This window comes from Acinonyx jubatus, chromosome X, assembly GCF_027475565.1.
Source record: "Acinonyx jubatus isolate Ajub_Pintada_27869175 chromosome X, VMU_Ajub_asm_v1.0, whole genome shotgun sequence".
Taxonomy (NCBI): domain Eukaryota; kingdom Metazoa; phylum Chordata; class Mammalia; order Carnivora; family Felidae; genus Acinonyx; species Acinonyx jubatus.
This window is the reverse complement of record NC_069389.1, coordinates 42064365-42077819: the sequence shown is the minus strand read 5'-3', so window position 1 is coordinate 42077819 and position 13455 is coordinate 42064365. Positions and strand designations below refer to the sequence as shown.

At 52.1% G+C, this 13455-nt stretch overlaps 1 protein-coding gene across 1 annotated transcript; it reads right to left on the bottom strand.

The window, feature by feature from the left end:
* Positions 1-94: 94 nt before the first annotated feature.
* CCDC22 (coiled-coil domain containing 22) lies at positions 95-13455 on the bottom strand. The gene is made up of 17 exons (XM_027054140.2): positions 13253-13455; positions 11970-12147; positions 6944-7076; positions 6071-6177; positions 5860-5926; positions 5573-5751; positions 3791-3985; positions 3190-3252; positions 2986-3105; positions 2332-2451; positions 2125-2241; positions 1916-2017; positions 1723-1830; positions 1350-1445; positions 1044-1103; positions 890-964; positions 95-453 (listed from the first exon to the last, which is right to left on the bottom strand). The coding sequence occupies exons 1-17, from the start codon at positions 13300-13302 to the stop codon at positions 340-342; spliced, it is 1884 nt and encodes a 627-aa protein (XP_026909941.1). The 5' UTR covers positions 13303-13455; the 3' UTR covers positions 95-339.

Here is a 13455-nt window from a genome sequence, read left to right as displayed (position 1 = left end):
ATCACCAAATATACCCCATGCCTCTCCTGTCACCCACCCCACCTCCCCCATTCTGTGCCTTACGTCCCCATCCATGCCTCAGCTTAGACTGCAGTCAGAGCCCCTCATTTATTCAGGATCCAAGGCCCTAACCCCAATAAACTGTAGCCAAATTCCCACACTCTGGATGATCACCCCAGATAAGGGTTGGGGTCAGGTGGGCAGGGGTCTGGAGCTAAGGCCATAGCAGGAGGAATTGCACAGCCAACAGAGGGAATGGCTAGGGCAAGCGCTTAGCCATGGCCCCCAACATCCCAAATTCCTGCCTAAGGCGAGGAGGAGACCTATGCTGGGGGCTCCTCAGGCCTCACGGACCCGCCCCAGGAGGCCAGCGTTCTCCTGGCGAAGGGCTCGGTAGTCCTCGCGGATCTTCTCCAGGTTGCTGAGGGTCTTCTTTCCCATCTCCGTCTCGATCTAAGGCAACGCGAATCGCATCCCTTCAGTGGGCCGGGCCCCCTTTCCAGCTCCTGTTCGCCACCCTGCCTCCACGGAGGCCACTCAAGGCCCCTCCCGTGCTCCCCCCACCCTCCTCCAACAGTAGCCTGCTGTGTCCCACCGACAGGCCTCTGCACGTGTCATCTGTTCACCTAAAGCATCATTTGCTATATGGCAGGATTAGCCACTGCATACTCAAGCTGAAGCCCTGGGAGGCAGGTGTGAAGACCTCTGGGGTGGAAACTGAGGCTCAGAGAAGGCCACTGGCCTATGCCAGCTTACACACACACAGCTACTAAGGGGCATGGCTGAGAGTCCAGCCACAGGCTGTGTCCGGTCCCACAGCCTCTCGTGATGTTAACCAAGCTGCTGTCCACTGGCCTGTCTTGGTTTCCCCTCCTACCCCAAGCCTCACCTGCTCCTCAAGGTCTCGAACCTCCCGCATGATTGTGCCTGTGTCCTCGATGGTCTGGATGAGCTGGCTGCAGTTCTGGGGATGGCAGGAGCAGAAGGCTTGCACCCCAACCATGCCCCACCCCAGGCAGCCCCAGGCACGCTTCTCCACTCACCTCATGCAAAGCAGCTAGATACTTGTATGCCTTCCGAACGGCATCATCCTTCTTGGCATCCTGACCGGACAGAAGGGATCAGTGGGCCTCCCCCACGCTCCCCACATCTACCACCTCCAGGACCCCACAAGGCCACCCTCTCCCACTCCCCTGACTTCATCCTCCATGGCGCACAGCCAGGCCCAAGCAGCAGTGCACCTACAAGGCTCACACAGGGCCTAGACCCAAGCCAGCCTGTGAGCAGACAGGCAGGCAGTAGCCTAGCACCGCCCCCCACCCCTCCACCTGGCCCAGCCTGTCCCACACCTTGAAAACAAGCTCATCAGTCACTGCAAATGTCCGGTCCAGCTTCCCAGACAAGGAGTTGATTTCCTTCTGAAGTTCCTTTGTGTCCGATAAGATCTGGTGGAGAACAGTGTAGCCAATAAGCCCATGTCTGGCACAGACTAGCCGGCCAGCTGAGGGCATTTGTGCGCATGCTCTCACATCCAGACAGGGTGTGAGTCACTGCATCGGGCGTGGCTGGAGTGGACTGGGTAGGACCGCTCTCTGTTGGGGTATGGCTACACAGCTCTGCCTTTCAGAGGGAGTGGGGTGTCCATGTGGCCATGCTACACACATCTGCCCCTTGGGTGTGCCTGCCCGTGTGCCCCAACCCTCCACAGCCATGATGGTGCACCTTAGTGATCTCTTCCTTCTGCTTTCGGATGTTGCCCACAATCTCCAAGATGCGCTGGGTATAGGCCAGCCGGGACACGTCTCGAGGCAGGGTCTCCAGCTCTGATACCTAGGTGGGGACACAGCAGACATTCCCCTGGGACCCCCATCCCCACCCACTCCGAACCACCCAGGGCTCCCCATGCAGGCCTTACCAGCTGCTTATAGACCTCCTCCTTTCTGCGGGCCTCTTCGGCAGCTGCCCGTACACTCTGGTGCAGCTCCTGGATCTCTGCCAGCCGCCGAGAAGATTCCAGCTGCCAGGACCCCATGGGCAGAGGGACAGTGAGCAGAGCACAGGGATGGCCCCCTAGGGAGGGACTGAACCTGCCCCCCACATACAGCCCAGGACCCCACAACCTACCTCTCTGCAGTCCTGGAGCTTTCGGAGGTGGCGGTACTCAGCCAGGAGAGGGACCCGGTGCTTTTCCCACTGACCCGCCAAGTGGATCACCCGCTGGGCACTACTCTCTACCACGAGCTAGGTGGGGGTGGTGGTAGGGGATACCCGTCACACAGGCTGGACCCTTCCGACTCCAACCCTCCCACCCAGCCATGGCACCAGCCCCACCTGCAGCTTGGCGAGGTTGGCAGCACCGTCAGGCAGCAGCTCCACAGCCCGGCTCTTCAAGCGCAGGGCCTGCTCATGCTCCGCCGTGCTCAGCTCGCTCTGCCGACACTCGGTCTCCACCTGGCACCCGTGACCCCCACTGCCATCATTGCAGGAGCCCAGCCACACACCACATCCCCCACTGAGCCTGGAAAGCCCTAGCCTAGCCTGAGCCCCCACAGATGACAACACATCCCTTTACCCTCTATTGGCCCCCTGGCCCGTCCTGATTGCCACAGAAACCTACAAGCGGTGAGAGACACCCATAGTCCCCTCTGACCCCTCCACGTCCACAATGACCCCCAGGAACCCTGACAAGGCCCACCAGCCCCTGCCCACACAGATCCGTCATGCCCACACAGATGCTCGCACCCCTCCTGATTCTCATAGACACACACATGGCCTGACTGATGCCCACAGGTGACCCAACCCCATAGGTCCAACCCCCCGACCCTACATCCCTCTCTCACCCCCACTGGTTTTCCTGAATCATCAAGAGCCCACAGGTCCCCAAGGTCGCCTGTGAACCCTTCTAACATCTGCAGACCCCTACAGAGTCCTCTCAGCCCCTTCAACTCCCTCTAGGCCCCACTGTGACCCAACCCCACCTCCCACCTGCACGAGGCTGATTCCCAGGGTCTTCATGTTGGCTTCAACCTCTTCAATGTTATGCTTCACTCCCTCCAGTTGTTCCCGAAGAGACTCCAGCTCCTGCTCTTGAGCTGCCCGTGTGTCCTGGGAGGCACAGGCCAATTGGATGGGGGTGTCGGGCCCAGCAGGCAGGCAAGGGCCCAGAACCCCCGCCACTGCTCTGCTTACCTGTTCAGGCCGCTGGGAGGTGGCCGGCACATCAGACACCTGGGCTGCCTGGGCCTCAGGCTCCTGGGGGAGTGAGAAGGGAGTATCTTGACTGTTGAGGAAAGGCCCTGCCCCTCCCAACCCAGCCTTAGCACCCCCTCCAAGTGCCCTCCCTGCACCATCCTCATGTCCACTCAACCACCGACAGCTGTCAGACTGAGTGTATAAGGACCCAGGCACTCTCTGAGACCATAGGCTGGAAGCATTTGCTCATAAAGAAACCTCCCTGACCCTGACAGCTCCCGCCCACCTGCCCATGAGAAGGATCAGCACCCTTCTGGGTAAAGGACAGAAGATATCTCCAGAGGAGACTGGGGGAAGCTGTGGTTTGCACAAAGAGCACTCCAACACCCTTACATGGTCTCCTGCCCTCCACCCTCTCTCCACTGAAGCCCCTGAGAACCCAGGGGACCCCTCTGGGTATCCACCCCAGTGCGGAGAGGGCATGCCCAGTGGGAACAGAGAAACCTGTGTGGACAAAGTGTGCTGTCTGTACACAGAGCAACCCTGTGAGCCTGCCTCGGCCCCGTCAGCACGCCGGTGTCCATTGAGACACACTCACGGGATGGAAGGTGAACTTCTCTGAGTGTGTGAAGCGGGAGCCCTTGGAAGCACCAGTCCTGGCTCCAGCACCCCAGGCCTGCAGCAGCTCCCCCAGGTCTCGGGCTTGTGGAGGGGCCCCTGGCCGGCCCCAGGTGTGGCGCAGATGCTCAGCCAGGTGCTTCTGTAGCCGCTGCCGCTGAGCCCGTGTGTCCTCCTGGAAACAGATGCCAGGGCAGACAGGAGGGCATAGAGGCCCACTAGGCACCCAAGGCCCTGTCTCCTCCAGGGAGCTGCCTGACAAAGTGCTACCAACCAGTCATGGCCACCCAGTAGCCTCTCCCACCGAGGGGGCCCAGTCCCCCTCTCCTGACCCACCGGTCTGGGAGCTCCCCAAGGACAGGGTCCTCTCCTCACAGCCACACTTCTCTCCACACCAGAAGAGCAAATCAGTAGCTCCCAAATAAGAGAGGAACATTAAAGGCTATGTGGGGACAGGGCAGAGACAGAGAGCCAGAGGTGCTGGGCAGAGAAGCAGGTAGACGCAGAGTGGAATGGGGTGGGGGACAGAGGTAGTTTTGAGACAACTGAGGAAATCTGATTACAAACTCAGTGACAGTATTAAAAGATCATTGTTAATATTACTCAGTGTGAAAAAGACCCAGTGGTTACTTTAAAAAGTGAATGCCCTTATGAGTTAAGGGATGTATACTGCAGTATTTAGAGTTGAAATGGCATGAATACTGGGATTTGCTTTAAAGTAATACTGAAAGGGGGCACCTGGGTGGCTCAGTCAGTTAAGCAACTGACTCTTGATATCAGCTCAGATCGTGATCTCCTGGTCATGAGGTCGAGCCCTGTGTCGGGCTCTGCACTGAGTGTGGAGCCTGCTTGGGATATATTCCCTCTCTCCCTCTCTCTCTCTCTCCCTCTCTCTCTCTCTCTCTCTCTCTCTCTCTCTCTCTCTCTGCCCTGCACCCATGCTCTCACTCACTCTCTCAAAATAAATAAACATTTTCTTAAAATAAAATAATAGTGAAAAAAAATCGGGGGAGAACAGATGAAGAAAGATTGGTGAGACGCTTATAGTTGAAGGTGGATTACAGCTCCATAAGATTCATGAGAATATTCTATTTCTGTGTTCGAAAATCTCTGTAAGTTTCAAAAAGATGGACAGAAGTAAAGATGGAACAAGTGGCAGTGGGGGAGGCAAGGGGCAAACAGAACAGACAGTTACAGAGGTGAACAGACGGGAAGGGGAGAGACGCAGTACAGACATGAGGAGACAGACAGAAGGGTGGGAAGGAGGGGTGGCAAAGCCACAGAACAAGAAAGACAGTGACCAGAAAAGACAGTGCAGAGATCTAGGGACAGAAAAAAATGAGTATTGGTGACAGTGGCAGAGACAGAGAAAGAATGAGACACTCAGGGGTGGGAAAAAGGTAGTAGAAACAGGAAGGAAGGGGGCAAGTCCTGACCATTCTGGTTGTTGGGAGCCTACACGTGGTTCAGTCAAGCACTAGCCTGAGCTGGGGGGGGGGGGTGTACTATCAGCTTCTGTATCTCAGAATTGGAAACCAAGGCTCTGGGGAGGGATACTGACTTGTCCGAGGCCCACAGTCTTTCTGGCTCCAGTGTTCTCTCAGGGGAGGAGCCAGGGAGGTGCATGCATGCAGAGGGGGGATGATGAAGGACAAAGTGGGGAAAGGAGGGGGCAGAGGACCAAGGGAAGCTGAGACGGGAGCAGCAGGAAGCAGCCATGAGCAGGAGCCCTGGCAGTGGGGAGCCAAGCATCGGGCAGTACCTGGGTGGGATGGCGTGGTGCCCGGTGGACCCAGTCCTCATCCCCAGGGTGGTCCCGGCCCATGTGCTGGCAGAGCTGGATGGCATGGCATTCGAGGAGTGAGGCCACCCTCCCAGTGGGTTGGGGCACCTGGGTGGGGGCTGGTAGCAGCAGAGGACTCGCCTGGAACTCCCGGGACTCTGGAGGCAGGAACATAGTCAGCTAGCCCTCCTGCCTGGCCACCTGGCCATACGGTCAGGCCCACCTCTACCCTTCTCTCCAGCCCCTCTCTGCAGCTTCACACTTACCTCCTCTGGAACTCAACTCAGACATGGCCAGCCTGGTAGTGTGGAAAGGCTTCTGGGAGGCAGAGCCCTGGTGGGACAGCAGAATCAGAGCCTCCATGATGAACTGTGATAGGGGCACTGGTGGGAGGGGGGGTCAAAAACCTGAGCCCCCTGGGGTGGGGGGGCAAGCTAGGGATGAGCAACATCGATATGAGTTGGGGGGGGGTCCCACCTGGAGGTACTGTAGCTTGGGAGTGCGAAGGAGGGGAGGGACCCAGGGCAGGGCCAGCTGGTCCCGGATTTGGCTCCCGATGGCCCGGAGAAGGATAGCTGAGTCACCTATGAAGAGTGGGGAAGGAGTATCAATCAGGTGACAGTGCCACAGTTCCAAAAATGCATATGCCAGGAAAGCAGCCGTGGCTCCCTGACCCCGTCCCAGAGATGCAGATCTGTCTAGCTGTGGTTCTCACACTTGGCCATTCAACACTTACTGAGCACCTACTATGGACCAGTCACTGTTCTAGACTCTTGGGATCCTTCAGTGAATAAGCTGATAAACATCCCTGCCCTCATGGAACCAGCATGCTGGTAGAGGAGAACATGACAAAGGTCATGAGTACGATACAGAAAACTGTCGGATGGTGATCCAAGAGGAGAGTAAAGACTGCAGAGAGGAGCATGTCATTTTAAACAAGGCAGTCTGAGGAGGGCCTCCCCAAGGGGAAATGTGAACAAAACCTCTAAAAGGTAAGGGAGTGAACCAGGAGGATATCCAGGGGAAGAATAATCTGGCAAATACAAAGGCCCTGATGCCTGAAGTGGCTGAGAAGCACCAAGGAGGCCCATGTGGTTGGCAGGGGCGGGGGGCAAGGAGGAGGTGAGGCAGAGAGGACCCTCCCAGAACAAACTCCCCACCTGGGGCAGCCCAAGCCCAGACCCCCTTCCCCCTGCACTGCCTCCCCTCCCCCAGCCCCAATCTTCCTCTCCTACCCAGCTCTCCCAAAGACACATCCCACACACACCCCCAACCTTTTTACCACCTCTACCTCTCTCAGCCCCTCTGCCACACTCTTCTTCACCCCACCATGCCCTGGGCACCCCATACCTGCAGGCTGATCTGCATCCTCAGAGGCATCGGATGGCAGACGCTCAGCCAAGAAGAGAAGTAGATCCCGGAGATCAGGCTCACTGGGGTAAAGGAAGTTCTGATAGCCAAGCTCCAGCGGATAGCCCAGGTCCTGGGGGTTGGGGAGGTAGCCTCTATTAGGCAGCCAGAATCCTCCTGCCCTGGGAGCCCTGGGCCTAGACCACAAATGCTCCCACTCTCTCACCAACCACTACTCTCTGAACTTCCCCTTGGCTCCCCAAGGCTTCCAGACCTCTGAGGGAAGCCACAGAGTGATTATAGTCAATGCTACAGAGAGCAAGAAATAAGATTAAAGCTCTGGCCTAACTATGAGCCAAAATCCAGAGGCCATAAAAGAGAAAATGAATATTTCTGAATACATGAAAAGAAACAAAAGTTTTTAATGTTTATTTATTTGTTTTTGAGAGAGAAAGAGAGAGAGAGAGAGAGAGAGAGAGAGAGAGAGGGAAGGAAAGAGAGAGAACAAGAGCAGGGGAGGGGAAGAGAGAGAGAGGGTGAAAGAAAAGCCCAAGAAGGCTCCTTGCTGCCAGTGCAGAGCCTGATGAGGAGCTTGAACTCACGAATCATAAGTTCATGACCTGAGCTGAAATCAAGAGTCAGACATTTAACCAACTGAACCACCCTCGTGTCCGAAACAAAAATTTTAAAGAATATAATTACAAAGTGAAACAGTGATGACAAGATGGAAAAAAAATATTTGGAGTTCCTATCACACACAAAGAATAAATCGACCTAGTATATTAAGAGTAAACAAGCAGGGGCCTGGGTGGTTCAGTGGGTTGAGCATCTAACTCTTGGTTTTGGCTCAGGTCATGATCCCCAGGTCATGGCATCGAGCCCCACATCGGGCTCTGCTTGGGATTCTCCCTCCCTTTCCCTCTGCCCCTCTCCCTGACTCATGCTTTCTCTCTATACATAAATCTCAAAAAAAAGAAAACAAAAACCTGAAGCAATAAAAGACTGGTAATACAAGAGAAAAGTTGGCAAAAGATAGGAACAGGCAGTTCACAGAAAAAGAAATGAAAATGGCCCTTAAACATAGGCAAATATATCCAACCTTGCTTATAAGAAAGACACAAACTGAAAGCACATTGAGAGATCTCACACAAGCATCACCGACCCAGGACCACCTGACATTCTCTTCTCCAGGTGCACGCTGGGAGGGAGCCCCCATTGCTCTGGCAGTGTTCCTGCCCAAAACCTGCATCTAATCATCAGAAAACACTCTGACCAACTCGAATCATAGGGCATTCCATCCAACAGCTGGCTTAGACTCTTCAGAAACATTCCTCATCACAAAAGAAACAAAGAAACAAAAACAAGGGAGGACTGTAGGATGTGTCTGATTAGAGACGCAACAGTGAAATAAAATGTGTGATCCTCGATTAGATTCTACAGGTTTAAAAAAAAAAACGCTACAAAGGATATTTTTGGGGACAACGGGGGATATTTGGCCACGCACTAGGTATTAGATACTGGTATTCTAATATATACTGTCAATACTAATATATACTATCAATATTACATTTCACGGGTGTGATCACAACATTGTGGTTATGCTGGCAAATATCCTTCTACTTAGGAGAGGCATGCTGAAAATTTTAGTGTCATGCTGTCTTCCACTTTCAAATGGCTCAGCAAAAAAAGTGTGTGTTGTGTGTGTGTGTGTGTGTGTGTGTGCGCGCGCGCGCGCATCTATATACAGAGACAAGAATGGAGCAAAATGTTAACACTATAGGAAACTAGGAGAAGGGTATACAAGGGTTATACAGGGGTTATCATTCCACTTTTGTTTTTCTTTAAATTTGAAAGTTTGTCAAAGTACAAAGCTGAGGAGAAAAACTATACTGAGATGCCATTCCTCACCTACTGAACAGGCAAAAATCAGTGGACAAGGCTGTGGAGAAACAGGTGCTCTCTCCTACACTGCTGTTGGGAAGGCCAAAATTAAACAAAGCCCAGGGAGGGCAATTTGGCAAAGTCTAACAAAACAACACACTTGATTAATTTACAACGTAGCGCCAGTAACTCATAGAAACTTTCCTCAACACAACAGCCAAACTAATGAAAAAGCTGATAAAGAAGAAATAAAAAGGGGCAGAGACCTGGAAAGTGAAGGGCTCTGAAAAAAAAAAAACTTCACGTGGTTCAAAGATGACCTCAAGTCGACCCTCCTGACAGTTATAAAAGGGCCTTTTCTCCCCAGCTTCAAACCAGGAAGCAGGCTTTTGGTTTTGCTTTTTCCCTTCCAGACTCTGCAGAGTATATAGATGTGCTCTCTGGAGAAAAACCACCAGGAAACAGAGAATATGAAATGCCACGAAAAGGAAGGACAGGCTGTCTAATCAGGTTAAATAAAATGCTCCGAGTGGATCACTTTCTGATACAGGTGTTTTAGACTATTTCAAAGAAATATGCTCTCGACTTGCTTCATGGTTTGTTATGTACCTTAGACAGTTATTAAGTTAGGTGGAAAGGACTTTTAGTATGAGTCATGAACCATTGCTTATAACCAGAAACTGGGCAATTAAAATCTCTTTAATACGAAAAGAAAGAAAGAAATGAAAAAGAAAGGGGAAAGAAGTATATTCACATTTGCTTATATCTGCATTAAAAAAAAGAAGAAGAACCAGAAAGACACACAAGAAACCAATCAAAGTAACTCCCTTACAGCAGACAGGCAGGGTAATGGGGTGAACAGTCTGGAATGGGAGCCTCAGCCAGGTATCATGTTCCTTCTGTCATACCTTGGAGATCCCTTTTACCCCTTTAATAGCTAACCACCTTTTACTTGGTTAACACTTCTTTAAAAAAATTTTTTAACGTTTATTTTTGAGAGACAGAGAGAGACAGAGAATGAGCAGGGGAGGGGCAGAGGGAGACACAGAATCCAAAGCAGGCTTCAGGCTCTAAGAGTCAGCACACAGCCTGACACAGGGCTCAAACCCACAAACCGTGAGATCATGACTCCAGCTGAAGTCGGACACTTAACCAACTGAGCCACCCAGGCGTCCCTTGGTTAACAATTCTTTATATCAAAATTTCCCTGTTCCAACTACTGCTGGGGTTTCTATCTCCAGACTGGACCCTGTCTAATAAAATGACCTACTCAAAACAATAATTTTTTAGAAATTTTTATTTTTATTTTAGAAATAATTTTCCAGGCTTTGGTATAAAAAGATCGGAGTTAAAATCCATCCACTGCTACTTACTGGCTATAAAGCCTTGGGCCAGTTATTTAACCACTTGGAAACTCAAGTTTCCTAGCTGTAAAATGGGGCTGATAGTACTTTCCCTATGTGTCTGCCTTAAGAGATCAAAGGCCCCATCGGGGTTCTGGGTGAGGACTGAGACACCGGCCCAGAAAGCCTTTTTCTCTGCCAGAGTTGCTGTTGGTCTGGAGCTGCATGGGCTCTGAAAGCAGACTTCCTGGATCCAAATCCAAGTTTTGCCTCTTCCCAACCTTGTGACCTCAGGCAAATCACTTAATTTCTTGGTGCTTTGCTTTCCTCATCTGAAAAAAGGGATACCAATGGTATCTACTTCTGAAAGTTGTCGCAAGAATTAAGTAAGTTAACATCATGTCACCACAGTGCCCAACACAGGGCATACACTCAGAAAACATCATTATTACCTACATGTGTGTGTATTAAGTCACAACATAAGGTCACAGTCAAAAGAGTGTGAAAACCACTGGCTTTTAAGCTACCTTACTTTGGGTTCTTTCCGACACCTGCGATCAAAGAGTTGTGACTGATATAGAAACTCATTCCAGGAGTCAGGTGTGTGAAGTGATAGACACCAAACTATGGAGGTGGCTGAGTGGCAGAAAGTGGTTCCAGGCATGGGGCACACGAAGAGGCAGACAGCTGAACATGGAAGCATCCAGCTGGGTTAGAAGAGACCTTTTCTGCCTACTGCAGGCAAATGGAGATTCTGGGGCCAATCGAGGGTCCCTCTTGGCCACACTCTCTGCCCCACGCTAGAGAGAGTGTAAGCACAGGTAAGCCAACACCAGATCCAGTGAGAGGCCACACAAACAGAAGAGAGGAACAGAGAAACGCGGGAAGCCAGATCCCCAACTCCTCCTCAACATCACTGTGTACTGTCCTTGGTCTAAGAGAACAGAACTTCTCCCTTAAAAAGTGTCATCCTCGAGAAAACAGCTCCAGGCCAGGGGATAGATTGCCGGGCTCGAGAGGGCACCAAGGGCCCCAGAGAGAAGAACCTGAGAACCCCCAAGAGCAAAGTGAACCTGAGATCTAAGGGAAGGACAGAGCCCCACAGCCTACTGTTAAGAGATAGACACTACGTAAGCAAGGTACAAACTCAAGAAACTTGACCGCCCTGTCCCCAGAGGCTAAATGGAAATTTTCACCCTACCACCATATACTAGGTCTGTTTGGCCATGTTTACATTCATTAAAAGCCATAGGTTGCTGGGATGCAAGCAGCCAGATCGGGCCTATCTAAGAAGAGTAAAACCACTTGCACAAAGCTTATTATATCCAGCTTTTTACATATCAGCTCATTTTTAATGCTCATAGCAACCCTATGTGGTGGGTACAATTCTTACGTCCATTTTGCAAGTGAGGAAACTGAAGCCCAAAGATATTAAGAGACTAACCCAAAGTCGCAGAGCCAGCAAGCTAGGAGAAATGACATTACTCAGAGCCTCTTGGTGCTAAGCATCACAAACTAGATCAACTCATTTAATGCCCATAAGGACTCTACTTTTATCATCTCAGTTTCACAAATAAGGAAACTGAAGCCCAGAAGGGTTACGGTAAAACAGTTCACAAGCGGTATAGTGAGGGTCTGAGCAACTTGGACGGTTTGACCATAGACCCAACATCCTTAACCACTAATGAACACTAAGTCACCAGGGGAGGTGTCAGAGAGGAAAGGCAAGAGTTTCAAAGGAACTTAGTAACTTTGTGAAGGAGGAAGGAAGAGGCTGTGTGTATTGCGAGGAGGGCACTCACCATGCAGGCCTGAGCCAGGCTCATGGCCAGGCGGAACCGGGCGGACATGGCCAGAGGCAGCAGAGGACTGAGGCCAGAGCCCACAGCAGGATTGATCACACGCAGACAACGGACCACAGCTTCTACAACCAACTCAGTGGTGAAGGCTCGCAGGGTCTGCACATCTGGAGGAACTGCCCTGAAAAAGAAGGGAGCAGGCTCAGTGTAGGAAGTAGCCAGGAAACGGGGATCATGCTGGGCCCTGCTGCCTTCTGGAAGCATTAGTATCAGGTGGGAGTAGGGAGGATGGCCACATTTCAAACAGGTCCTAGGTGTTGGTGACTGCGACTTCCATTTGGAAAACTAAGAACTGGGGAAGTCCTTAGGTCCTAATGGTGGACGGAAGGGATCTCAATTCAAAAAAATCTCAAATTTCCTTATGATTAAAAGTCTTAAATTTCTGGGGTCTGGGAAGGGCAAGGAACCCAGGCGGCATGCTCTCTGGGTTTCTGGATTCCCAGGTATCATGTTCCCTGCATGTCAGGGGCCCCTAGATATTGAGCTCCTGGAGTTTTGAGACTAGATATTGGGAGGCCCGGGTTTTCAGGACTTCCAAACGTCAGGGTCCCTAGATGTCAAGATCCCTGGATAATAAGACCTTCTAGTTTCAAGCAATCCAGACATAAGGCTCCCTAGATATTGGCACCCTGGGGTTTTAGGGGCCTCGAATACAGAAGTCCTTGTGCGTCAGGGTCACTAAGTGTTGAGATCGCCAGATTTTAGGATCTGGGGATTTAAAAAGCCCAGGTGTTGGGGAACAGGGTTTGAAGGTTCCCAAGTATCCAGGCCCAGGGTTTTTGAGTGCCGGGGTCCTGGGTGTTTAAATTCCCTGGTACTCAAAATACAGGTGGCTTAGATTTTCCCGGTATCAGGGTCCCAAGGTATTGATATCAAGATCCACAGATTTCAGGGTACTGGGTCTTGAGGTTCCAAGGTTTTAAGGTCTCGAGATGTCTGGATCCCGGAGTTTAGTGTTTACCAAGTGTCGGGGTCAAAGGGTTTGGGAAGCCCCTGGTGTCACAGTGTCTGCGTGTGTGTGTGTGTGTGTGTGTGTGTGTGTGCGCGCGCGCGCGCGCACACACACACGTATGTGTCTGTGAAAGGGACCAGGGGTGTCTTAGGGTCCTGGAAGTTGGCACCCTGGATATCAACGTCCAGGGTTTTAAGGTTCCCGGGTGACTGGGTCCAGAGTTTTGTAGCCCCGGATGTGGGTATTTAGGGGTGGGCGGGGGCTGTGTCCTTACGTGCCGGCCTGGCGAAGGGAATGGATGAGGATTCGGTCCGCCTCCTCCATGATGGAGCCGTGTTCGAGTCTGAGGCCGGGTCCAGGGCCGGGTCCGAGCAAGAGAGGCGCGGCTGTAGAAACCCCGCTCGGCACTCGCGGTCCAAGGAGTGTCACAGGCTGCGCGGGGACAGACGGGAAGTGTAGTTCCGAGAGTGAGTGTGG